This window comes from Fukomys damarensis, unplaced genomic scaffold, assembly GCF_012274545.1.
Source record: "Fukomys damarensis isolate Sample0158 unplaced genomic scaffold, DMR_v1.0_HiC HiC_scaffold_35, whole genome shotgun sequence".
Classification (NCBI taxonomy): domain Eukaryota; kingdom Metazoa; phylum Chordata; class Mammalia; order Rodentia; family Bathyergidae; genus Fukomys; species Fukomys damarensis.
Window position 1 is genome coordinate 11727771 of NW_022900947.1, and position 27240 is coordinate 11755010.

The window sequence follows — 27240 nt, forward strand, 5'->3', positions numbered from 1 at the left end:
TTGTATAAAAACCACAAACCTACAAATTCAACGATCCTTGAGCAGAAAAGAACAAAAAAATCATACCGTGGCATATTATAATCAAACTGCTGAAAATTAATGACAAAGATAAATCTTCAAAGCAGCCAGAGAGAAGAACACATTATGCACATGGCAAACAAATTATGTGCAGCAGGTAGCTTTTCACTAGAAGAAAGTGTGAACCAGAATGACGTCTATAAAGTTCTGAAAGGAAAAGCCCTGTCATGGTCCATGGGATTTATAACTCGTTTAAAGTAAAATGTGTCACAACAAATGTACAGAGGGCAGGAAGGGAGAAATGGAAACAGTATTGTAAGGTTTGCATATGTGAGGTCACACGATTTTATTTGATGACGAAGACTGATGAACTTATATACAGACATTGTATGTCTTAGAGCAAACACCAGTTCTCCGCCTGCTAAAAAAGAGGCATAACTAGTAAGTCAAAAGTGGAGACAGAATGCAATACGGAAGGATACACAATGCATCACAGACAGAAAGAGTAAAAGGGTGAACAGAGGTGGCAAGTGGCAAAAACAGCAAGATGGTGGAAATGTTATATTCAACATAAATGTCCTGAATGCCCCCTCCTAAAAAGTAGAGATAATCAAACTGAATACATACATAAGACTCAGGTGACGATATTACATAAATTTTGCAGCGGATTTGGAACATTAGAACTGGCTTGGTGGCTGTCAACACATTCCTGGTGCTCCGAAAGCCACTCACTGTCCTGTATTAAATTCCCTTTCTGTCTAAATTGCCCCAGTGGGTCTGCGAGTCTTGCCACCAAGGATCTTCAGTGGTGCAGGTGAGATGTGGGGTGCAGAAGTGTTGCAGCACAATCTAGGGCTCACTCCTTCCCTAGCAAGCAATGTATGTACTGCTGGTTACGGAATGTCTACTCTCCCATAGGTCACGATTAAAGGACAGTGCCACTTAATCCTATGCTCAAGAAAGGCCAACTTCAGCCCACTTCCTGTAGTGTGTCTCCTAGGATACGAAATATATTCACACCTAGGGCCAAAGAAATAGAGTACTCCTAACTCGATGGGGGGGCAGTGTCTAATTTTAGTCCACACACCTTCAAGGCTTTATCTTCCCCTAATCTGCATGTCTAATTTATAGACCCAGTGTCTAGACGTGAACAAAGTGAAACACAAACAAAAACCAGGAAGTAAAGATGATTTGCTTCTGCACCATTGTTTTCCCACATAGACTCACAGCCCTTGATTAAAGCTGGAGTGGGATTTGTGCACCGAGTCAGATGTGCCATCAGGTTACCAGGACAACCGGTAACCAGGGAGCATGACTGTCTCTTGCTGCTTATGAATGGGGATGGAGATAACATTAGTCGTTTGTCTGAAGACGGGATCTGGACAACCAGTTGCAGCTTCCAGAGAGAAAAATGCTTTCCATACAGCTGCTCACCTTGGGATGGGGACTACCTGCGGAATTTGAACAGCACGACTGCAGACAGCACATCTTCAAACCTCAGTTTCCTCATCTCTAAAACTAAATATGAACACGCATCTTGTAATACCGTTAGAGGATTCGATGCGCGTGTAAGAACTAGGATTAAGGGTAAAGGGAGCTATGCAGAATTTTAATTTCCCACGAAGTCACTCAAACCCCATAGTAACTAATGAGTCACTTGGACCTGCACTACATGCTGTTCACTGAGCTAAGGCCTCACCTGTAATATTCTTAATCTGCATAATAAGCCTTCATAGTATTTGCATCTATTTTAGAATTCAGGCTTCAGAGAGCTTAGGTGATCTGGCCGTAGTCACACAGCTTGTGGAAGAGTCAAGACTTAGGCCCAGGATTAGTTCAAGTCTTTCATAAGTTCCTATATTTATTCAGTACATATTTATTGAGTACTCTTTACCCACACCTACCACACAAAACTATCCTGCGGTGAACTATGGTTATCTCTCAGAGAGCATTCAATGCTGGTACACTACTTAATAATATTGAATTATAAAGCGGTTTTTCATAATCGTTAAACAAATCATCCACTCACATTGACAATCACATTGATTTATACTTCATTCTTTTCCTAAAATCTTCACATATGTTTCTGCTTTTCCCAGCAAACAGAAGATGTGGCTTCAAAGGTCTTCTCTGCAGACAGTCGCCCCCCTGCTGGAAGATGGGAACAGCACGCAGACACCAGAGACTTCCCTAACGTGGGATCCTTGATTACCTCAATCTATCCATAGCCATCGCGACCCAGGCAGGCCTTGGTTTTGTTTTTGTTTTCACATGGATGCCCTCATTTAATTCTCGCACTACTCTGGATGTGCTGTTATTATCATGGACAGTCAGACAAAATGAGTCCTCTTACAAAATGAGCAACTCGAGGCCCAGGCCTTCCTTCCCTGCCCTGCGGATCCACGTTAAGTAACTTGCTGAGGATGGTGCAGGGGGATTTGGATCCAGGCAGTGTTCCAGGCCTGAGTTATCAGCTGGTGAGACTGTTTTTGTTTTTGCTGAGGGAACAGAATCGAACTTCCCAAAATTACAGGCTCCTTTGACACAATTCAACTCCTCATCATCAGGGCCCTTATGGGTATCTCATAGTCTTTAGGGTATCCCCCGTCTCCTGCAGAAGGCCCACAGTCTCTCTGGGCAGTACTGGGTCCTTCAACTGGGTGTCCTAGGAGAAACAGCTTAGATATGCACACAAGCAGGAGCACAGTAATTGGACGTGGAAACAGGAAATAAGAAGAGAAGGAGGTAAGAGAAAGGAGAGAGCCACCACTGTCTGCGTGAACACAGGTCTCACCTTCTGCAGCTTCTTTCGTTCAGCCTCCACGGAGGAGCGCACAGACTTGATTTCCATCGTGTGCTTCTTTACCAAGTCTTCCAGGCGCTTCAGGAGCTGGTCTTGGAGGTGTTTCTTCTCCTCTTCAGTCTGACGCCTGATCCTATGAAGGTCTTCTTCAAACTGTTGCTTCATATATTCTGTCTCGACATTTGCCTCTTCTTTGGTCTATAAAAAATCAAGAACTTGTAAAACTGCTGAGAAGGGGTGAGGTTCAGGGACTCACCACTCCTGTTTTATGCAACTCTTACAACATTTATATATTGATTTTACAGCAGTTATCAGAAGGTGCGATACATTTTATAAGAGTATATAGTTGGTTATTTATAAGAGACCTTATCTGTCATTGGAAGAGGGCTCTTTGGAGTGATGTATTTATCATCACACGATCAGATGTTCCAGTGCATACTACAGTCATTTCTAAAGGCTGCTTTGTTTGTTTTGACTGAGGATATGTAGTAGGCCTTTAAGCGATTTCTAGTTTCCTAGGAGATGGCATAGAAAATAGGGCAAATTCTGCTTATATTCGCCTAGTTTCAAATGGCATGGAACTGGCAGGAAGCTGGCTGGAACTCCACTTTGGATTCATCTTGTTTTGAAATCATTAGACCTAAGGATTCCAGCTACTTGGAATCCCTTGTGTCTGGGGAATGATCCCTCCCTGAAGCTCATTTGGTAAAGCGCCCTGTGCCTTCTCTGTCCTCTGGCTGGTCAGGTACTACCTGTGTATCTGTGCCACCCTTCGTGCTGGGAGGCTCCTTGGGAAGGCTTTGGTCCTGCTGAGGACGAAGACTGCGGGCTTCCAAGTCATTTGCTTCCCTTAGGATGTCATTCTCAGTCTTCATGTCATCTGCAACATAAGTTTCAACATCATTTGAGGTGTTCTTGGCCTTGGCCTCATGTTCAAGGCCTTCGGCAGCCAGGTCCCCATTCTGCCATGCATGCAACTATTCTACCACTGCTCGTGTCCTCCCTGCTCTGTGGCCTGCTGGTCCTCAAGTGTGATCACCACAGTGACTGCTCAAGCAGCATCCTGAGCTTAAATAACTGCTGTGCTCTCCCCTTGTAAACTCCAGTTTTTTGGTTGCACTTCATATAGATTAAAAGAGCATATTTCCCAGCATATGTACATCCATTGGAATTTAAAGGATGAGAAAAAAAATCAGTGTAAATAGAATCACTACTTTTTCTTTTCCTCTTTCCAGAGGTACTCATGCCATTTTTGTTTTGTTTTGCTTTTTGGTACTGGGGCTGGAACTCAGGACATTGTGCTTGAGAGGTAGGTGGCAGAAACACTGAGCTAAATCCCCAGCCCACTCATGCCATGTTTTTGAAGACTGTTGTTCTACACTCTCAATTCCCTTCTAGTTCAAACTCAAATCTATTCTCCTCACCTTTCCAGCCCATGAAAAGATGATTTCCCCAGAAGTGAAGTATCATTGCCCTGTTGCCTGGGCCATCCCCAGATACCACAGTATGCCTGGGGCTGTAGTGTAACAGTCCTGTAAGCTCCCAGATGTCAGAGCCCATGTTTTTGCCTTTGTCTTTGAGCTGGCCACCCAGTGGGTATTTCAGGAACTTTGTGTTCAGGGAGCCTAGTGGACGGCACTTGGAGTCAGACATTCTTAGATATACAAACCAGCTTTATTGTCAACCGTCTGGCTGACATGAAACTGGTCACTATCCTTTCTCAGTCTCATTTATTTATCTGTAACATGGGAGCATGACCATACCGATTGCACAGAATTATGGAGAAAACCTAATAAAGTGGGTGAAATGATCCTAAAATTACAAAGCCCTATTTAAAGATGTAGAGGGAAAAGCCAATGCTGAGAAATGCAGGCCTGGCAGGGAAATGATTGGGGGCAAGGGGTCCTTTCTGATCATACCTTTGTTGTTGTGGCACTGAGGATTAAGCTCAGGACTTTTGCACCGAGTTTTATCTCCAGCCCTTTTATTTTTATTTTTTAAAAATCTGTAACAGGGTCTTACTAAGTTGCCAGGCTGGGCCTGTCTCAGCTCCCCAGAGGCTGGCATTAGAGGCATGTGCCACACACCTGGCTTTGCGTCACACTTTCTCGTTGTCTGACCATGCCAGCTCCAGATGAGCAGGTCTAGGTGACAGGTGAAAGCTCACCTGTGCCCCACAGGGATTGGACTCACCCACTTGGCAGGTGACATACAACAGCGCTGCCCATCCTCTTGGTCCTCCTTATAGTCTCAAGGCTGCAGAAGCACCAGGCCATCCTGGAAGCTAACCGTTCAGCTTTAAGGACCTGTTCTGGGCATCTCACCTGTTTTCTGTGTCATATGACACTCCTGTAGCATCAGTCTGTCTTTGGCAACAGCCAGCTTCTCCCCAAGTTTTTTGGCAGTGCTCTTCAGCTCTGAATTCTCCTGCCGAGCTTCCCTCAGCTGCACATCCAGGTCCTAAATGACAGGAAGGGCCTCAGTTCTCTGCTTATGGCTCTGAATAGAGAGCAGCCATATGCACTGAACAGCCAGCCATCAGATCTGGAGGTGGGCAGGCCCTCGACAGGAGCCCTGAGTCCCCGGAACTAGTGGCTCATGGTTCATCAATCCAGTGCATTTCCTGATTGGCTGCATGGCCCCGGGCAAGGCACTTATCCCTTCCCTAGTGAGGAGGATTCAATGAGATAGTGTTTGGCAGAGAAAAAAAAAAAGTGCTCAGAGAGAATTTTTAGCTGCTGCTACTTTCAGCGATGGGGTTCTGTGCTTCTGTAGAACTCATATAACTCACTCATGGGTGGCCCTGCCCTTTGCACACAAAGGTCCAAGGACTTTCAGGAGAGTTGTTACAGAATCAACACAGACTTAGAATTAGGCTGAACTGAGCCCCAAATCTTTTCTCGTGTGCCCAGCTAGGCCTGTCTTTATATCCCTGAATTTGTCATCTGTAAACTGTAAATCTCTAAGTTCACTGAGGTGAGGGCCAAGTCTAGCTTACCATGCAGCCCCTTCTGATAGCCGAGGACCTGGAACACAGTGTTTAGTAGATATTGGCTGAATGAGTGTAGCTGAACTCGATGGAGACAGTGATACACTGGTAGAAGTCAAGTATATAGCACAGTGCCTGCCTGACACATAGTAGGTATCCAGCCTTAGCGGCCCTGCCTACTTCCCCCACGGGGAGGTGTGGCTTTACCTGGCTCTTTTCCTTCAGCTTCTGGGCATATTTCTTCAGATCACTGATCTTGCGCCCCCTGTGTTCCAGGTCCCCTTCCAGCTTCCTGACCTGGGCCTGCAGGGCTGACTCCTGCCCCTGGAAGTTTTTGCGGAGGTCGCTCTCCTTCTCCTGCCACTGCCACAGGGCCTGGCTCACAGACTGCTGCATGGCCTGCCGGATGGCCTCATTTTCCCGCTCGTAGGTGGCTTGCAGCTCCTCAGCCTTGCGGGCGTAGTCCTGGCTCAGCTGCTGGTTCTCTGCCCGCAGCCGCTCCACCTCCAGCAGCACCTCCTGCATCTCTGGGATCTGGCCAGACTCTGGCTTGGCTTCCGGGCTCTCCTGGGAAAGCTGGCCCCATGGGGAACCGTCATGGCTCGCCAGGTGCCGCAGCCTGTTCTCGTAGTCAGCCTTGAGCTCCAGCATCTCCTTGGACAGCATCAGCACCCGCTCTGCGTGCTCGGCCTCCACCCTCAGCTCTCTCTCTTTGGTCTCCAGCCTGCGCGCAGCCGACTCAGCGAGGGCCTCCTGGGTCAGCTTCTTCTGCAGCTCCAGGGCGCTCTCCAGGGCCTGGATTTGCCGGAGCAGGCCCTCCTCGTCATCCTTGGGGCGGCCCTGGTCCTGCAGGAGCCTGGCTTTGGTCTCAGCCACCACGCTCTGGAGCTCCTCCTGGTGCGCTTCCCGGAGCACCTCCATGCTGGCCTCGGCCTCATCCTGGCGGGTGTTCAGGGCGTAAATCACCTGCAGGAAAACCCACAGGGACAGGTTAGGCAAAGAGGCTGGGTGTGTGTGAGGGTGCTGTGCCCAGAGGCGCTCCTTCGCCTTCACTGGAGGAGAACTTCCAACTTCCCCACAAGCAAGCCTGAGAAGAAGACGCGGGTGGCATGATTTATTAGAAACAGTTCTTGGGAGAAGTAGTGAGAGAGTGGGAAGTGGGACAGAGGTGGCTCCAGCAAGGCTAAGGAGTGAGTGGCACTGCACAGCGTCCCACAAGGGGATCTCTGGCCGAGCTGCGGGGACCTCCAGAGTGCAGCAGGAATACAGCGAGGAGTTTTCAAGCAGGGCTGTGATGTGATCTCAGCTTGTTCAAAAAGAACACTTACCATGCAGAAACCCAATAAAACGTTAGAAAATTGAATCCCGTCATACGCTCAATAGATTTAAAAGAAACATTAGAGAAAACTCAACATCCTTTCATGATGAAGACACTCAACAAGAGCACCTCTCAACCCACCAGAGCACCTCCAGGGAACATCACCATTAATATCACATTCCAGTTCAAAAGACTGAACGCTTTCCTCAGAAGATCAGGAGAATGACAAGGATGTCCTCCCTTTGTACTCGTAAAACAAAAGGAAGATGTTCTGTTTGTGGCGTGGATAGGATGAAGGGAGACCGGAACAAAGTGGGAAGCCCAGGGGTCAGGAAGGACTCCCAGGAGGTTCTGAATGGGGAACTGCAGGGAGATTATGTCTGGAGAAGAAAACAGAACTCTCTTCAGATGTGCAGACTGCCGAATGCTGCTAGGCGTCCTTGTGGAGAAGGCACCAGGGCAAACAGATAAATGTCTGGAGCTCAGAGAAGAAAGCCCGGGCTAGAGATGAGGAGACAGAATCAGGAAAGTTTTGCTTGATGAGATTCAAGAACACAGCTGTACGAAGACAGGAGAGACTGACACCCCTACCAGGGAGAATCCAGAGGTTGAAGCTCCCGGAATATCAAGGGGTAATAAAGGATTAAGTTCCCTAAGAAGAGTAGCCCATGGAGATGGGTCCTCCTCAGGAGAAGGAGGGAAGGGAGAGGTGGGAACAGGCACACGGTACTCGTACAGGAGCAGGAGGGAGTCATCTGCTTGTAGAGGTGAGAAGGTGGTTTCTACGTTGCCAACAAAGACCGAAGTAAGGACACCAAGTAACTGTGCTGAGCTGGACAGGAGGGAGGGGAGGCATGGGGCTGGAGGAGAGGGGTTGGGAACTGGCTTTTAGGAAGGGAAGTGAGGAGTCTGTACTGCAAGGCAGCACTTGTTGGGTTGCAGGGGGTTTCTGATTCATGAGTCAATGCACTGTACTCGCCTATAATGTCACTGTCAGATTCCTCCTACTGCCTCATCTCTGGTTTCCAAACCATAAACTTGAGTTCCTTGGAGGTTTACCAAGTGGGGACCTCCTCTTCCTCCAGAGAAAAATAGTGTTTATGCTGAGGCTCCCTTAACATACAGCTTAGAAAAAACAAAAGTTTCCACTGTGTTAAAAAAAAAAAGTTGAACCTGGACACAGTGGCACACACCTTTAATCCCAGCTGCTTGCGAGGCTGAGGCGGGAAGATTGCTTGAGCTCACAAGTTTGAGACCAGCCTGGGAAACATAACGGGACCCCAGTGAAAAATAGTTGCAAACCTTAGATAATTATTAAATAGAGAATAGACCAATCAAAAAGGATATAGGAGAAGAAGTTTAGAGTGTATGTGCATACATGTATACATGTGCGTAATTACAAAATGATTACTGAAGTCCAAATGGCGCTAGCAGAGGAGGTACAAACAACAGATTTAACAGCAGTTCACTTAGGGAATGCAGACCTTGAAGAAAGAGTAACTATATCCAGGACACCACCTAAGGTCGTATTTTTCAATGTCTATGGTCTAATGCCTGGTTTATTGTCCATCTTATCCCCCCAAATGTAAGTTCTGTGACAGAGAAGCTTGGTCCCTATGGGTCACTTTACATCCTTGCTGCCTAGCTCAAGGTGGACACGCACAGGAGATGTCTTAGTAGGGAAGTGAAAGACTCAGAGCTTTCTCTTGGAGAGCATAGCTGTCGAAGTGTGAGATGAGCCTGGTCTCTGCGGAACCTGGAGAGAGTGAGCACCGTCTGTGGAATCATGAATCCAACTTTCTGTGAGTCAAGGACAAGGGGAGAAATCCCTTCCCACTCCCAGAGAGACTCCACAGTGAGATGCAGTTTCTGTCTTTACATCTTGTCCCTCTCACCACCGTGCACAGGATTTGGCCACTTCTAGCAGTTTCTAGTCTGGATCTGGAATAAGTGACATCGAAATCAGCACCTCGTTGGCTGTGATCTGTGTTAATAACAAAAACTATTTATAGACTCTGTGTGCCCAGCATAGGGACAGGTGCTACACACTCATTTATAATTTCAGAAAATTCCCATGGCAATTCTGCAAAATTAGTTTTTTTTTCTTCCTATTTTAAGAATGAGAAATTGAGTTTCAGAGAAAGTCAGAGATTAGCTGCGCAGTACATGCTCACTTCATGGGCCACGCTGCATCTCACTGACAGTGAGCCATTCATTCAGGATTCACAGCACATCTTGGATGGCCCAGGTTCCATGCTGGGCACTGAGCCACCTGAATTTGTGTCATCAAAAATAGAATTCAGCGGAAGAGTCAGACAAGAAAATGGCAAATTTCAATGCACTGTGATAAATGCTATCAGAGGATTTGGCATCAGTTACTATAGAAACAGAGGAAAGGGTCTGATGAGACAACTTCCTGAAAAAAATGAGCCTTGCCTCCTCAACCTTGAGGTGAGCAATCTGCTTTTCCATGTCGATCTCCACATATGCAAGAACAACCTTGCTTCTGTGTGTTCCTCCTTGACACCAGGTAGGAAGCTGAGTGCACAGTGGTTTTATAACAAGGATGTAATTATGGAGTTGCTACGGGTCATCCACAGTTATTGCAGGGAGTGGCCACGGAGCAGAGATCACATTTTCTAGCCCCTTGCAGTTAAGTGGGACCATATGCCTAGGAGTCAGCAATGGAATTTGGGTACATCAAGTGATGTGTGTCACCTTGGGGCCAATGTGGGTGCTAAAGTTAAGAAGAGGCTATGTGCCAGGAGTGGTGGCATATGTCTGTAATACCAGTACTCTAGGAGGCTGAGGCAGGAGGATCACTTAAGTGTGAAGGCCCTGGGTTCAATTCCCAGTATTGAAGAAAGGAAAAGAAGAAAGTATTTTTTCTCATCGTCTCTTTTACTATCTGCAGAATCTGGAGAAGATTCAGAAGACTTAGAGGAAGATGAAGTCCAAGATGGAAGGTATGTGAGACCTGTATAACTAAGTAGAGCCACCCACCCACAGGAAACACTGGAGATGATACCTTTACACGAGCCAGAAATAAACCACTGCAGGAAGATGAAGTCCAAGATGGAAGGTATGTGAGACCTGTATAACTAAGTACAGCCACCCACCCACAGGAAACACTGGAGATGATACCTTTACACGAGCCAGAAATAAACCACTGCATTGAGACCCTCGTCTCCTAGTACTTGTCTCTTACAGTATCTACCCTTTACACTAATGTGTTAGAGTCCTGAGACCACACCCAGGCTTGGTGATTCATTATGGAATACACAGGGCTCAGCAAAAGTCATACTCAAGGCTGTGATTCTTTAAAGCAAGGGACACAAAGCAAAGTTAGCTAAGGAAGGGAAAAGGCACACGGATGAAATCTGGAAGACAAGCCAGGAGCAAGCACCCAAGGGTCCCCATTGGGGGAGGTAATTCACCTTGTGAGGAGTTGTGACAACACCTAAAATGTGTCTAGCAAAGAAGTCTTTAAAGTGTTTGCATTCAAATCAGCTTCTACTGGCAGTTTCCAAAGTCTTGAACTCTCAGAAGGAAAGAAAGCAGGTCTTCAGTGCTAACTACGTTGATTGCACAAACATTTAAGAATTGTAAGCAGTTGCTATCAGTTTAAATAGTGGGATATCTCAGGAAATTGGATTTTTCAGATGCTAAACGAGAGTCAGTTCTGCAAACAATCCAGTCTAAAAACAAGCCTTCTCAGGCCTGCTATCTTAACTCTTTTCTGCACACCTAATATCCAAACTGATAGAAGACCGATTTTTTTTTTTCTCTTCAACAATCAAGGTTGTAGCGGGCGTGGTGGCGTACACCTGTAATCCCAGCAGTCGGGAGGCTGAGGCAGGAGGATCGCTGTGAGTTCGAGACCAGCCTGGGCTACATAGTGAGTTCCAGGTCAGTCTCAACTACATAGTGAGACCCTGTCTCAAAAAACCAAAAAAACCAAAAACCAAACAAACAAACAAAAATCAAGGTAGTGAAATGAGGTAAATCTTATAATGGGTGTTTTTCACAGTGAAGAGCAAAATATTCTTGAAAAGATTATTCAATATAATCTGGTATTAGTGATTTCATTAAATTTTTAAAAAACCATATACTGATGTTGTTAGTGATCGCAGAGTATGGAGTTCCTACAAGTGTAGAGTAGAGAATTTAGATCTAATATATCCGGATGCTATCCAAGCATTTGGTGAAAGAATGAACCTAAACGTCACTCCTGTTTGAGTAGCAACCAAATCCCCTGGCTGGGGGTGCTAAGGGCCTCACCTATTTAAAGTATGCTCACAGGAGTCCTACCTGTCATGTGAAAATTCTTTCTAGGCGCTCACTCTTAGATTAACACAGGACCAGATTTCAGGCTGGAGGAAGCGAGCATATGTTGTGGGTATGCAATGTTTAAGGGTATTTCAGCATTTCCAAGTTTAGTTGTGATGTCCTGCAGCCAAAGTCCCAAAACAGCCCTCACCAGTGTCTGCCCAAACTGCTGTTAAGCTGAGAAATGGTTACATAGCTCCCGGTTTTCTAAGAGTGCCAGACTCACTATCTTCTGCCTTCCTTTTCCCTACACTCCTTACCCAGGAAGTTATTCATACATACTTTTAGGGATGGTGTATGCATAAGCAAGAAAGTTTATTATAATATTTTGTATTATATCTTATATTATATCCCACGCCCTCTTTTATACACATACACATTCATTTGAACCTTTATTTTTAAACAATAGATTTTACATCGCATGCCATTTCTCTACATAAATTTCTCATTTTTATTTTTGATTGCTTGAGATGTCATTGTATTAGATTGCCATGATTTATTTCCCTGTTCCCTACTGTCAGATTTAAAGTTATTTTTGTGGAAAATTACTAATATGTTTCTTATTTCATCATTATTAAGAAAGCTTTCTGTATTATTTTCCTTCAGCAAACCTGAGGTCTACTGTTTGCTTATAAATTGTGTTACCTACTTTCCACTGCTGTGCCAAAATACCTGAGAAAAGCAATCTAAAGGGAAAAAGTTTGTTTTGGGTCACAGTTTCAGAAGGTTCAGTTCATGGTCAGCTGGTTCCATAGCTAAGGTCCTGAGGTGGAGCAGAATGGTCTGGTGCAGCAAAGCTGCTTACCTCAAGGCAGCTGAAAAGCAGAAAGTGAAAGCCCCAGAGAACCTGTGCTGGTGGGACTCTTCCACTTTTGTGAATTGCAGGCTTCCACCCTGTTGGATGGCACAGGCCACGTTCAGGGCAGGTCTCTTTCATCATTTTGCTATCCCACATAGCAATCATCTCTGAAACCCCCTTACAGGGACACCCAGAAGTGTGTTTTGCAATTTACAATAGGTATTTCTCAGTGCAACCAAATTGATAGTCAAGATTAGTTTTCACACCACTGCCATAGTGTAACATTGAGGGGCCAGGATTTAGCTCAGCGGCACTGCGCCTGCCTTGCAATCACAAGGTCCTGAGTTTGATCTGCAGTACCCCACCCCACCCCTCAAAAAAGTGTAACATTGAAATATAATAGTGAAATGTGAGAGCTTGGCCTTGGGAAGTTCAAGTCTTCATAATTAGTATAGGATATTCAGGAGGAATTGAAAGAGCTGCCTCTTCTCTTTGTAGAAGGAGGATGAGTGCTTGCTTCGACAGCACATGTACTAAAATTGTAGGAGGAGGATGACATGCCATTTTGTGTCACAAAAGTAGCTGGAAGAATTTTGAGAACATTCACAAGCATCAAACTTGTCTTTCTGTACAACATGAGATTTGTGTGAATATTCATGACTGTGACCAGGGCAAGGACAGTCCTGGGACTCCTCCATAGAGACACTTGCCTAGTGTCACATCTTCTTTTTCCAGAGGGTTTCCTTCCTCTTGCTGTATTCTGTGATTTTACATTTCTTTCTTCTCCTAATCCAATGATCCGTCTTCCAGATTCTTTCCTTTCTTACGAGAGAGAAGCTATGGTCAACCATTTCAACTACTTTCTTATTGACATCTTCAAGCTCCTGGCCTCCTTCATCTCTAGCCTCATATCCTTTGTAGTCTCAACACCATATCAACCCAGCCAGCATAGCCCTTGTCAAATACTACTAACTCAAACTTCGATTTCTGACCTCATCTGTATAACCCATGCTGATACCACATAATTGATTTTTCATAATTATTCTTTGTTCCTTTTCCCCAGATGGGTGATATCAATTCTCCACCATATTTTAGGACCCCAACCCTAAATCCTAGCCCACTCCTGCTCTCCCAGTGTAGAGTATTTTCTCTTGTTTTTTGTAGGAGCAATAATTAAGAGCTTGAGCTCCAAAGCTGGAGTCCCAGCTTCCCTGCCTCCAAGCTGGAAGAAAAATGGTACAACTCAAAGTAAACGATCTGTACTTGAAACAACTAAGGAAAGATGTAAGGAATTTCATTTCCTTTATAAAGTATCCCCTAGCTCCTGCCTTAGTCTGTGCATTATTTATACATAATAGAAATTTATTTCACAGTGTTGGAGTCTGGAAAGTCCAAGACAAAGTGTTGGCAAATTTAGTGTCTGGTAAGAGCTCATTCTCTGCTGCCAGGATGGTGCCTTGTTGTTGTGTCCTCACTTGGCAGGAATTACAAACACTGTATCCTCGCACAGAAGGAGGGTAAAAAGGGCAAAATAGACTATCTCGAGCCCTTTAATGAGGCCACTAAGCCCATTCATGAGGGTGGAGCCCTGATGACCTAGTCGTCCTGTGAAGGCCCTCCTTTTAGCAGTACCTCCTCGGGGGTCAATTTCAACATGAATTGTGGAGAGATGCCCATCGGAACCACAGCAGCTCCCTGTAGATGACAACATTATGTATGGCATTCACGTATCTTCTCAGGACACGTTGGGCCATTTAGAAGAAGCTGTTGGAGTGGGTTATTACAGGAGTGAGTAACTGATATAAAAGACGAGTTTGTCTCATGTCCTCTGTCTCAAACACACTTCCTTTGGCCATGTTATGATGCAGTGCGAAGGCCTTGCCACCTGCCAGGGCCCTACTCTTGGACTTCCACAACTGTAAGCCAAATAAAATTACTATTCACAAATGTTTTTTTAAAATAAAAACTGCTATAGCCTTTTTATATCATAGTATTAACATTTGAGTGCTGGAAGTTGAACTGGAATGGGAGGTTTCTAAGAATAAGATCTCAGTTTATGTATTTTTTAGCTCCTCAAGCACTCAGATGTCTACTGTTGGAGGGAAGAAGGACTATGTAAGGGGTGGCGAGAGATTAAAAGCACAGAATTTCCCAAAGGAGAGTCACCAGAGCAGAGTCCCTGAAGGGAAACCTGCATGAACAGAGAAGTGTAACAGTGAAGAGACTCTACTGTGGACTGTACACCACATTAAGTGCCAGTCCTTCTTGCTGCTGTACAGAATCCACACAATGTGAGTATCCAGATGCCATTTGCTAGCTACGATCTCAGCCATGCTATACAATCTCAGCAGGCCTCAGTTTCCTCATTTGTACCATGGAAAGGATAAAGTTCCTGGTTTATAAGGTAACTAACTGAAGGATTAAACAAGGTAACATAAGGCAGGTAGCATGGTGCTGGCTCACAGCAAGTGTCCAGTGAAGCCCGATTTCCTAGTTGTGGTTCCCATGGGGCACCTTCAGCCAGACAGAGATTTCTGTGACAACGGTGTTTCTTATGAGTGGGCAGTCATAAGAGATGGGTATTCTGGAATGACAGTCCTAGATTTATTCCTTCTTTGTAGGAGAGATTGTTGATTGGCTAAGTATTTGCTTCTCTCTTTCATCCTTAGAATCCCTAGCTTCTCGGCGAGTCTCTTGTCACACATCTTGGCCTCTCCTCCAACTCAGAGTGGCCACAGGACCAATGTCTGGGGGGACTAATAGAAGAAATGTTACTATCTCCAAGACGAGTCCTCTTTCCAACAGTCATCTTGAAACACAGTCTGAAGTTGGCAGTAAGAGGAGTCAGGGTCTCTGAAATCCAGGCCAACTTCAGACTAACTCTAGTAAGGTTGTGTGTCATATATCCTAGACCTCATTTTTGGTGAGCCTGTGCCTCACTTAGAAAGCCTCTTCCCCAGGAGAAGGATGACCAGAACCCCAGGGGCGTGAATAATTTAGCAGCCAAGAGAAATACTGAAGAAGTCAGGAAGTCTTCCCAAGAGTTTTAGAAATCCACTGATAATGGGGAAATGGTATCTGTTGGATACCCAGAATATAACATTCATCGGGCCAGGTAATTTACATGTGACTTTTCAATTAATAGCTTTACAGCCTTTCACAGTGGACAGTCTCACACTCAGTCCTATTTTATAGTGGGGTTAACTTCACTTTCTAAGAACCACGTAGCCTTCGAGGTTGCTGGACTTTGGTATACATTGTAGCTCCACTTCTTCCTAGGTGTGTGACTTTGAGGAAGGTACTACACCTCTCTGAGCACCCTTTTATTTATGTCCAGGGAGGAGTAGTGCCTACCTCAAAGCTTTGTTTGGATACTAAATGACAATGCATCTAAAATCTTTTACAGCATTCTTAGCACACATGAAGCATTCAAGAAGTGCCATCTGATATTATTTTATACTATTACTGATATTATTGGCAACAGTCATTGAGCTAAAATGTGAGAGTGCTCAGATTCAAACCCAAATTATTCTGGATCCAGAGGCAAAAAAGAGATGATAACCTTATTTTTTAAAAAGGTTAATAATATTCTTTTGCTTTAATGTTTTTGTTGCATTTACTACATGCCAGGCACGGTGTTAGCCCCTGAAAAATAGAACAAATAAGATCATTCTATTGAGAATCTTACAGGTGAGTGGAGGGTAGCAGTAGACGACATGGTTTGTTCATCTTTTTGTCCTTCCCTCGTCTTTCTTGCCACATCCCTTCCCAGTCTGTCTGACTTGCTTTGGCCAGTGTGGTGTGAGCAGGCTCATTATAAGCAAAGGCTTTAAATGTGTTTGTACATGTGTCAGCTTGTCCTCTTGTGCTTCTACTATTTGTCACAAGAAAGGTATGTGCAGGGTTAGCCACTCGCCCAGAAAGAGAGAGACACATGGAGCAGGCTGTACTCCAATCCCAAGTCTGGAAGTAGCTGCGCTGGGCCAAGCACAGCAGAGACCAACTGAAAGCTGAGCGTGAAATCAATCACTGTTGTCATAGCCAGTAAGAGTTTAGAGTTGCTGTTACACAGCACAGTTGCAGGAAAATCTAATACACAGAGACTAAAAGAAAGCAAGCCAATTAGCATGTGTAGTGGTATTTGGACTGGTTTGCTAGAAATCTGAAGAGACATTCTCTTCTATCAGGATTTCATTCCAACTAATTCAACCAAAACAGCTTGTCAAGCACCGATGACCTCCATGTTGTTCAAACAACAGCCAAATTTTACCTGTTGAACAATTTGGCGGTGTTTGACCTAATAAATCTTTTCTATCATTCCTTTCTCCTTGAAATGATGTCTTCACTCACCTTCCAGGATACAACATCTTCTTACTGACCACTGGCCACACCCTCTCATCTCCTTACTTAGTTAGTCCCTCTTCAAATGGGAAGGCCCCAGAGCTTAAGTAACAGACTATTTCTCTTTTCCACAGTCATTCCAATCTCATGATTTTACACAAGTCCCGGGTGCAGTGACTGCTTGCACTTGTACCTGAACACCAGGCACATATATCCTGTTGCTCACCACTTAGATATTCAACATACATCTCAAAGAAAGAGAGACAGAGAAATACAATTTGGCACGGATGTGGGGAAATGGGAGCCCTTGTGTATGGCTGAGGGGATGTAAAATGATGCAGCCACAGTTGGCGACAACAGATGGTTTTTGAAAAAAATCAAACACAGAATTAACACATGATCTGGCAATTTCACTTGCTTCTCTGCCCTGGAATATGATCTATACTCAGGTGTCTGATTAGTTCATTGCTAGATCACAGACTGTGAAAAAGATTCTGTAAATATTTATCGAATGAATGAAACATTGCTTTGTCCTGGCAGAAAAGGCATCAAAGCTCTTGCATTGGGTTTTGCAAGATGAGTAAATGTCAGGCAGGAGGGCAAGAAGGAGAGATGATAAGTTGGAGGAGTCCCATGAGCAGGAGGAAGCACAGAGGCATGTGCTGTGTTTTAGATCTAAAATGTTCCCCCAAAGTCTCATGTGTTCAGAGGTGAGGCCTAGTTGAAAGAGGTGGGTTACTCGGGGCATGACCTCGGAGGGTGTATTCTTGTCCCTGGCTCCTCTGTCCGCTCCCTCCTCTCCTTCTCTGCTTCCTAACTGCCATGGCTTGAGCAGCTTTCCCTCACTGTGCACTTTTGCCATGTTGCTTCTGCCTTGGAGTCAACCAACCATGAACTGAATCCTCAGGAAAACCATAGCCAAGACAAACCTTCCTTCCTTTAGGTTCTAGATGTTGGGTCCTTTGTCCCAGTAACAGAGAGATGGCGAACACAGCATACAATAGAGGAGATTGTGAAGGAACATGAAAAGGGCGTGCTCTCAGGTGAAGACTGTTGGAAGGAGAGGGGAGGGCAGCTTTATAGGGTGCTCCAGACACATGGGGTCTGGCATCCATGTTCAGGAGCTTGGGATCTATTGTGTCTATGAAGTGGTGGTGACCACGCAGACTTCCGTGCCTCACCCTAGAGATCCTGATACGGCAAGTCTGGGAGCCATCCAGGGTCTGCATTTTTAATTTTCAGTTGCAAAAGGCCCCAGACTCTGAAAGCCTTGTGGATGTATAGTTTGGGTAACTTTGGTGTATGCTAAATAAAGGGCTTTTCCTCATAAGAGTTAACCTTTCAGGAACTTTGGGGACTAAAATTCTCCTTTCTGTTGTCTTTTGAACCAGTGTCCTGACCATAGAGTGCAGTCTGGATGCAATGTGGGGAGGAAGAAGAGCGAGGGAACAGGTCAGGCTGAACTTGAGCAAGGGAAAGGAATGGGGTTCAAGTTCAAGAGATGTAGGTGAGGAAGAGTAGCAGGGCAAGTGATTAAGGAGAAAGAAGAGTCCAGAGGATGTTCTGTTTTGTGTGACTGAGGGAGGGCCTCACCGCCCTAACTCAGAAGCACAGCATTCTAGGACACAGGATGGTGCCTTTGATTCGTATCTCAGCACCCAGAGAGGAGTCTTAATTTCTCCAGCATCAATTCAGAGAAGAGAACTGGCTAAACCTCCAGAAGTTAGTCTTGAACTGGGTGCTGAAAGGCCCAGAAGAGCACAGGTCATGTGATTGCTGCCCCTTCCTTTATGGAAACAGGCTGGAAAAGGTCCCAGGCAAGTCTGCGCTTCAAGCAAATGAGCTTACAAAGGATTTCTAGATAGATCCAAGACGTGAATTAAAATCTCATCATTACCCATCAGAGAGCTGTTGCTAGGTGCCTCACTGCACATGGCACTGAACTGTGAGACATAAGCTTCTGAGTAATTGAAACCAAGGTGCCTCCCATACCACTGTAGACTGAGACTCAGCTAAAAAGTGAAGACGATCTCTCAGGAAGCCTCTTAATAGCAGCTCTCTCCAACACTCACACACGGCCACAGACCTGTTTTCCTTCCACTGAGTTCTACAGGCTGTATAATATGAGTGACACAGTCACTTTCTTCTTAACTGGGACACAATGCCTGATACTTGCAATTTAAAGGAGGAAAGGTTTATTTTGGCTCACCCTTTAGTCCATAATCAGCTGGCTAGAACCTCCTTAGAAGGTGGGATAGCAAGGAAGATGGGCATGGTGGAGAAGAATTGCTTGTGGCAGGCATGGTGTACAGGAGTCAAAGGAGAAGCGGGAAAGGGAGCTATATAACTTTCTGGTCACACAACAGTGGCCTGTGTCATCTGACCAGGCCCCACCTCCTAACAGCAAGTCAGTTATCATGCTCCTATAAGCCAATCACCTTCCACAAGTCCCACTGTGATTGTACAAGGTTTGAGGGTGACATCTAGATATAAACCATAACAATGAGGGACCTGAAAGAGGATGATCATGTCTGACTCAAATATCAAGTTGTTTAGAGCTTTTGAAAAGCTTGTGATTAGCACACTTGGGCAGTAGATATGCATGTGTGTGAATGATACTTCTTGTATGAATAAAAAGAAATCTTAATACTACTCCCAGGAAATACTGTGGCAGAGAAGTAGTCCAAGCAGGAACATCAAGACCATTAACCACAGGAACAGAAACAGAACTGTGTGAATGCAAAAACAAGCACTGAAGCTTTTCAAGTTCACCTGCTTAGATCACAATTTTTATATTTAAATTCTGAAAGCAGGCTTTAAATGTATAGCAATATAGATATGCACATCAATCTTTTCCATATGAAAAATACAATAATGAGTGCTGATGTTATTTTTACATAGCATTTTTCTAGTTTACCAAGCAGCTTTACAAGGACAATCTCATAGCATGATAAAGATAAATATATTGAATACTCATGCTACACAAATTTTTTCTCTTTCCATCATTATCTGGGGAGAAAAAAATCACTTTAAACATTATTCAATTTGTTGACTGTAACTTCTGCAAAATTCTCAGATAAACAGTACTTGCCAAGCTACAACTCCTTCTCCAAACAATAAAACCCAAACATTCATTTGTGATGCTCAGGTCCTCTTTGCGAACCGTTTCCCCAGGCTTTGCTGAATTTCTGTCGTCTGACTGTACATGCCCTGAGTGCAGCAGCAAGGAGTTGTGCTAAATACTCTGTCAGATGTTCAATTTATGGGTGATGAGACAGCTCTTGCTCACTTTCTATGCACCCAGAAATGGAGGGGCATTAGGAGGACAAGTTTACGTCCAGGACATCTTTTTTGTCTCTGACTTGTACTACCAGGAGAATCTAGAGGAATACACAATCCACGAGAAACCATCATGGCAAAAAGCTCAAAAATAAGGAATGCATTAAGATGAAAATGATGTTAAATTGATGATGCAACTCAGTTCAGGTTTGTTTTAAAATTTCATTCCATGCCTAGGCACACATGAAAACATATCACCAAAGAAAAGTGTCAAGAAAATACCAAAACGTGACCAAGATGCCAAGAAGAAGGGTGATGAATTTCCCCCAATTTTCTATTTTTGTGCATTCCCTACTTTTTCTGTGATGAGTGTGGACCTCTATTATAACCAGAAAAGACACGTAATTTTTTTTAAAGTTAGGGAATATACCATCAGAATGTTCTTCATCAGTCAGCCCACAAGTACATGAGAAAGATCAGAAAGATCAGGCGCTGGGGATTTAGCTTAGTGTTTCAGCCACCTGCCTTGCAAGCGTGAGGACCTGAGTTCGATTTCTGGAACCAAAAAAAAAAAAAAAAAGTTAAAAAGGAGAAAAAATCCTGGCAAGGACAGGCCAAGGATTGAGTCTCTTTCAGGGTTTGGCCTTAGCTATGCTGCCTCCACCCAGCAGGTGAGAAACAGAAGTTGGTCTGTGTTGGTCTGAGCAGATCAATTATTGTAGTAAATGTGTTGTCTTTTGCATTAAGGGTATTGGTTCTGTGGAGGAGAGAGGTTTAAGAGTCTTGCTGCTGTGGATGCAATGAGGTGTGAAAAGTGCTCCCTAACCACAGGCCAAAGACAGATAACAGAGCCCATGTTGGTCATAGCTACTCTGTCATTCTAGAAATGGCTCTTGAACTCAGTTTGCATAAACCTCTTAAGGGAATGATCATTAATAGCAAGAGTAAGAATATTTGACTTTTGTAAAAGTAGAAAGCAAGCCTGCTGTCTATACTGCCTAGAAATTTCTGGGATCATTTCCTCCAAACTGCTCTTACATGGCTTTTTACTTTATGCTCTTTTTACCCCTTTCCCTTCTAGAGTGTTCTTTTTAAATCGAGAGGTTGACTCCAAAACAGTCTCTTCAATACTCCTCAAAGGCTTCTCCTCTCACCTGCCTGAGTGCATCTGGGGCAGCACATGGTCTATGGGGGACCTGTCATGGCAGAGTGTACTGGCTTTGTGAGGCAGTCATGAATTATTCATCTCTTGTCCAAATGCCCATCACTGGGCCGTACAAGTAGCAGGTACACTCTAGATCCTAGGTGAGAGGTGCTAGGAAGTTTTTGGTACTCACCACTGTGCCTTCATCCATCAGCTTACGGTCCTTGGTCCAGAATTTAACAGACAGCAAGCAAACGAATGAATAAATGATGAACAAGTGGATGGAGAATTCTAAATGGCAGAGAGGGACACCCCTGAGTAGCATCTATTTGACTACAATTTGGTAAGTTTATACACCCCAGAAAATGAAGTCAGAAAGCAGGAGAGACTATTCTTCAATAAAAATTCAGGAAGCACAAAATATGCATCAGGCCCTGAATTCAGAGCTCCCTTTGCTCTGTTTGAATCCAGCAGCATGTGTGAGGTTACACAAACTCCAATTAACACATTCTGAAGGTGAGGACCCAGGAGGTTGCCAAGGTGGAGCTGGCTAATAAAATGTCAAATCCCATCCATTTTCACAAGCAGTGACAGTTTTCTTTCTCTTGGGTGAGTTCCCTGAGTCAATCTTATGAAGTCTGTCAGTGCTAGAGAGAAAATGGTGTTTAGTACACTCCTGAAGGTCCCTTCAGTGCTTTTGAAAAAGGAAGAAAGGTCCTGGGTTGTGGTATAACACTTTCATAGCACGTCTTGGCCAGATCCTTCTTGCCTAGTAAAAATAAGTGAAATCTCTTTTAAATCATTGGTTTAAAGGAAATTCATTGGTACCTGTATTTGAAAAGCCCACAGCCATTTCTGGCTCCTGATATAGGTTTGAAAGGGTGTCATCTTGATTCTAGCTCTGCTATCTCATAGCTTTTGCTTTCCTATGGGATGCCTTAGTCCTTGGTGGTCCTTTGACAAAACGGTCACTGGAAGCTTCAGAATTCAGTGTAGCAAAGTCTAGGAAAAAGAGTTTGTCTTTGCCAACAGTTCCAAAAAAAGTCTCAAAGCTAAGTCTCTCCACCTGATCAGCACCATGGGCCTAATGCTAATTGATTCCTGTGGCCAATGGAATACGCTCACTGGGTAATTTTAGGTGATGTGGGAGCAAGGAGAATGGGGTTGACCTGCCTCAATCATATGGTTCAAAGATCAAAGCTAGTTATGTGGCCAGTATTTCAAAGGAAATTAGGAATGTGGCCCCAGATGAGTGGGTGAAGTGTCAGCAAGAACAGATGCCGGCTATAGCTGCTCCTCCCAACTCTTCTAGGTAAATCCAGGTTGGTTCACTGAGCACCAATGTCAGAACTTGAGGAGACATAACAAAACATTAGGACTCAGCCCCTACCCTCACACGGGAGGGAAGAGTCTTGGGTGTGCACACAGGCTTATGCAGAGCATCCGGCTGTGTGTACCAGGGGAAGCACAGAGCTGGAAAAAAACAGATCTCAGTTTCAAGGCTCAGCTCTGCCCCTCCCTCTGAGCAAATGAATTTTCCTCTCCTAATGAAATGGTTAAACTAAACTCAATGGATGTGACAAAGGGATCTGTTCATGGTCAAATAAGCTTGGGAAGTGTTTGGAGGTCTGTTATAAAAGACATTTGGCTCCATCCCAGAAGTTGACCCCTGACTCCTTTCATCGTTGCTGTTGTTAGAACCCCAATTAATATTCCTCATAATGCTTTTAGGGACTCACTGGGCCAGGAGCTCTTTCAGTTTTGCCCTCTGTGGGTTCAGGCACGGAGGCCACATGAGAGCAAATGCTAGAAGTGGTCAGGACTTTCAGGCTCCCTCTCTGGATGGTCAGCACAGGTGCCGCAGTGTCCTAAAGGGATGGACGATGGGACCTGCAGGGCAGCAGGAAGAAAGTGGTCCAGGGAGACAATGTGAGTGGAGGTGTGGAAGGCAGAAGAAGTCACTCTTGGGGAGGTGGTGGAGAACAATGTGAGACTCAGTGGAGGATCTCAGCGTGTTAACAGTAGTTGTCTCTGGGATTATCGACAATCTTCATTAAATTTTTCCCTTTGTTGCATTTTCTAACTCCGTACAACATATACATTATGGGTTTGATTAAAATAATAAAAGGCAAGAATATTTAAAAATATTCTAAGACACCAAAACTATATGAATCAACTGAGGTGTTTTTTTCTATGTCCTATCGTATATTGGGATAAAAGATAAGTTTTTTTTTTCTTTTTACATTAATAGTAACTTCTTCCTTAGGCTCTTGTCATTGGCAGTTTTTCGTAATCAGGAAGAAAATATGAGGAGGATGATTATGAAAAAGAAACCATCCTTTCCTCAACCTTTCATTTTCCTTTTTGCTCCCCAACTCATCTCTGGTGCTCTGGCTCCTGAGAGGAAACCAAAGATGAAGTGAATGTGAAGATGACATCAGAACTGGGATGAATGTAAGGGCAGTGAGGCTCTTTAGAACACAGACCACACTGAGTGGAACAGATTAAGGACGGATGGCCATTCATACCGGGTGTCCTCACTCTGCGATGCTCGGCAAACCAGTTTTACAAAGGCATAAATAGACCATAACAGTGGTGATGATACAAAAAGCATCAATTAGTCGTTATATTAGCAACTAATATTTTGTGAGGGCTTATAAGACACTGCAGTAACATCTTTTTTTTTCATCTGATCCTTGGAACCAGCCTGGCAGGTAAGTCTTATCATTGCTCCAGTTTTATAGGTAGAGAAGGCACAGGACAGAGAAGTGGGTAATGGGTTTGTAGTTGCAAGCTTGCAAAACAACCAAGTCAGGATTCACTTTTGTTCTGATTTGGATTCTGTGTTCTTAAGCTTGTGTAACCACTGTGTAAGTGGCACATATGCAAAATTGGATCATAATTCTGTGATCAACAGAGTCTTAAGTAAAAGCAAATCCTAATTCCATAATTGAGGGTGTGCAGGCTAAACTACTATAAAAAGATTCCCCAATATATAGAAGGATGGCAGAGATTCATTTTCTTTCTTGAAGCAGTGCCAAGGGTGGTGTGGTCAGAAGAGGCTTGTGACCACTCAGCTCTGCCATCCTCAACCCACATCAGCTTTTTTTTTTTGGTACCGGGGATTGAACTCGGGCCCTTGCACTTGCAAGGCAGGCAGCAAAACCACTGAGCTAAATCCCCGCCACATCAGCTTTTAATCTGCAGCTTCTGTAACCTGGAGGTAAGGCCACTGCCATGGTTGTCACCATTCCCATCTGGTAAGAAGGGGCACATAGTGGAGGTTAGTGTGAGCAGCTTGTGTTTAGGCTGGGGATGGACTGCAGGGTGTGTACTTCACCTCTCTCATCTCCCTCTGGCCTGCACTTAATCCCCTGGCCACATTCAGCCCCAAAAGGGCTGGAAATGCCATCTCCAGCCAGGCTGCCATGTGTCTAGCAAGAGACAAAGAGGTTCAACTATTAAAAGAAGAAAAGGGCCCTGCCTGCCTCACAAGCACAAGGTCCTGAGTTCGATCCCTGGTACCAGGAAAAAGAAAAAAGGAGAAAAGGGAGAAAGCTGGACTGTCTCCCCTATGCCAGTACCTTACAAAGTCAGAGTTAGATTTTTAAAGTGAGATTCACCCAGCTCACACTAGCTGTGTTATGTAAAAGCAGGGAGCCGAGGCTCAGAGAGTTTACTCAATTTTGCTAGTATCTTTCATCTCATTATGGAAAAACTGAATGTGCAGCCTGTTGTTTGGTTTGTAATTTAATTTTTTTAAAATGGGTATTTAAATTAAATGGAAAAGGAAATCATGAAATTTCTAAATTGTGTCAGATAAATGCAGAGACATTAAAAAAAAACCTTATAATGTTGCTCAGATAATAAACAGAGGTTCAAAGGGAACTGATTAAATGTCAAAAAGAAAAATAAGTATGTTCATTGAATTTTCAAACTAAGCAAGACATCACCAAGAACAGTTTCCTCGTTTCCATAAACAGGTAAATTCATCTCCAGAAGTTGACTGATTTCTAGTCACATAGCTTGCATAAAAGAGACAACAACTGAGCTTTTTCCTCCAGATTTTCAGTGTTTCTTCTTCTGTACCTCTTAGTCCTTCCTGAGAGGCACAAAGTCTACCTCAATATCACAACACTGGAGCCCACAATGCTCCCAGGAAACCCTCTCCACTTCCTGGGGCATTGTGTACAGGATCTGATACTCCCTGATCTGGCTCCCATTCAGAAGCTAGCCAGTTCCAACTCAGCACCACTCATTTATAAAGTGCCTTCCTTCATCAAGTACCATGCTTGGGGCAATGATTCCTGTCCCCAGGAAGTTATAATTTAGCAACAAATAGATAAAAGCAATTAACCAGGAAATTGTGTAAAATGATGTAACAGCTGGATATAAAGCAAAAGCTATTTTTTCTCAGAAAACAATCCACATATCATCGGGGTGCAATAGATCCCTGCCATGTGGATAAGAATCCCAGGCTGGGCCAATGATAAAACCCCAGCCCTCTGATCACAGTGACTGGCACAGGGTGGGCCATGACAGCCCAGGTGAGCCCCTCCTGGGCATTATTCACTGAGGCAGGAGAGAAGCTCTCTCCTGCTTGTTTTGGTCTGAGGGTTGGAAGAACGTGAACTCAGAGTGAATGGTGATCTTGTTTCCCACCACATAGAAAAAGCCTGTCATTGGTAGGCTTGGCAGACAGACCAGTGTGGAGCTATGAGTAGCAAAGTGAGATACAGGCCTCACATCAATCAATACTCAGATCCTTATGTCAATCATGATCCTGACCATCATCACCAATGCTTTTAATGCTTACTCTATGCCAGGAATGGTGTCTATGTCAAATGTAGGCACTTGATATCATCTCATTGAATAATGATAAAAGTAGTAATACTAATAATAGTAGTATTATTTTTCCTTTACAGATGAGTGACCTGAGAAACAAAGAGTATAAATAATTTACTACAGGTCACACAGCTAGCGACAGAACCGGGCCATGAATCCAAATTTGTCTTGACTCTGAAATTTTAGTTCTTTCCCCTGCAGCCGAAGGTCCTGTGCCTGCAGGGCACTGTCCTCTGAATTAAGCAGGTGGCTTGAGGTTCCTATACAGAACGAGGTTTCAAGGATTCACATTCTTGGATGCCGGGCTGGACTTGACTCTGGATGCTTCTTCTCAGTGTGCACTTGACCAGTCCCTGCCCTCTGCTCAGTGACCATGGGTGGAGCCGTCCATCCTGGCAGGAGAACCTTGAGCCCTGTTCCCATTGCAGCTGCTGGGGGCGGGGAGAAACACAGGAGACTCCACCACTGCAGTTCCCACTCTGTCCAGCGTGGAAGGTTAGGATTTGTGACAGCAACATGACCACAGGCATTCGTTGCTCTAGGTTCTGGGAGGCATGAGGTTGGCCAGGCAGTGGATAGCTGGGTGAAGAGCTCCAGGCCACAGCAGCATGGAAAAAACACCTGGCTCCTGACACCAAGGATATTCCACACCAGCCTTTAACTGCCTACCTCTAGACTTCTGTTATGCAAGAGAGAAGAAATTCTCATTTGTTTGCATTGCTGTTATCTTGGGTGTTCCTTGGTTAAGTGTACTGAAACCTAACCCCAAGTAATAAAAAAAAGACCGTTTGTCTTCCTCACTTTTGTATCTCCTGTACCCTGCAGGGCATCTGGCACATAAAATGTGCCTGCTAAATCATAAGCAAATGGATGGTCCATACCACAGGGCAGTCAGTGGACGTGAATATGACACACACATAAAACACAGTAGGTATTTCCAGCTCAGAGAATATCTGGGGGTCACCGGGGATGTTTCACCAGAGATTTTAAGACCCAGTAGGGCTGTTGTTTATACTCTTGAAAGAATATGCATAATCTCACCTGCTGTTGGCCTCATTGTTCAGGTCACAACAAACAAGGAAGAGTGGTGGCTGCCCAGTAGGAAGCAGGCTGGCAGAGATGAGACAGTGGTTTTGTGATTATACTTATTTAATTTTTATAAGAGAGAACGGTCATCAAGAGCCAACCTCCGGGTCCCCAAGTGCTGTGTATCAGAAGCACTCAAGGGGAATCTATATCATGTATTTCTTCTTCCATCACAGCAGCCTCTACTGTCTGCTCTGCACATGAAGCAAGCTGCAGAAACTCATTGTCTCCCACCCCTGCAGTATTATATCTAAAGAATAAACAACCAACTCCGTTTTCCTCGATCATA

The 27240-nt window shown here is 44.4% G+C and overlaps 1 protein-coding gene across 1 annotated transcript in view; it reads right to left on the bottom strand.

The window, feature by feature from the left end:
• Fam184b (family with sequence similarity 184 member B) overlaps positions 1 to 27240 on the bottom strand; it is a 97131-nt gene that overhangs the window by 47232 nt on the left and 22659 nt on the right. The window contains exons 2-5 of the mRNA XM_019210265.1: positions 6018 to 6776; positions 5146 to 5281; positions 3574 to 3701; positions 2813 to 3019 (exon numbers count right to left, since the gene is read on the bottom strand). Of these exons, the coding sequence (XP_019065810.1) occupies positions 2813 to 3019; positions 3574 to 3701; positions 5146 to 5281; positions 6018 to 6776 (1230 nt within the window). The remainder of the gene's footprint in view (positions 1 to 2812; positions 3020 to 3573; positions 3702 to 5145; positions 5282 to 6017; positions 6777 to 27240) is intronic.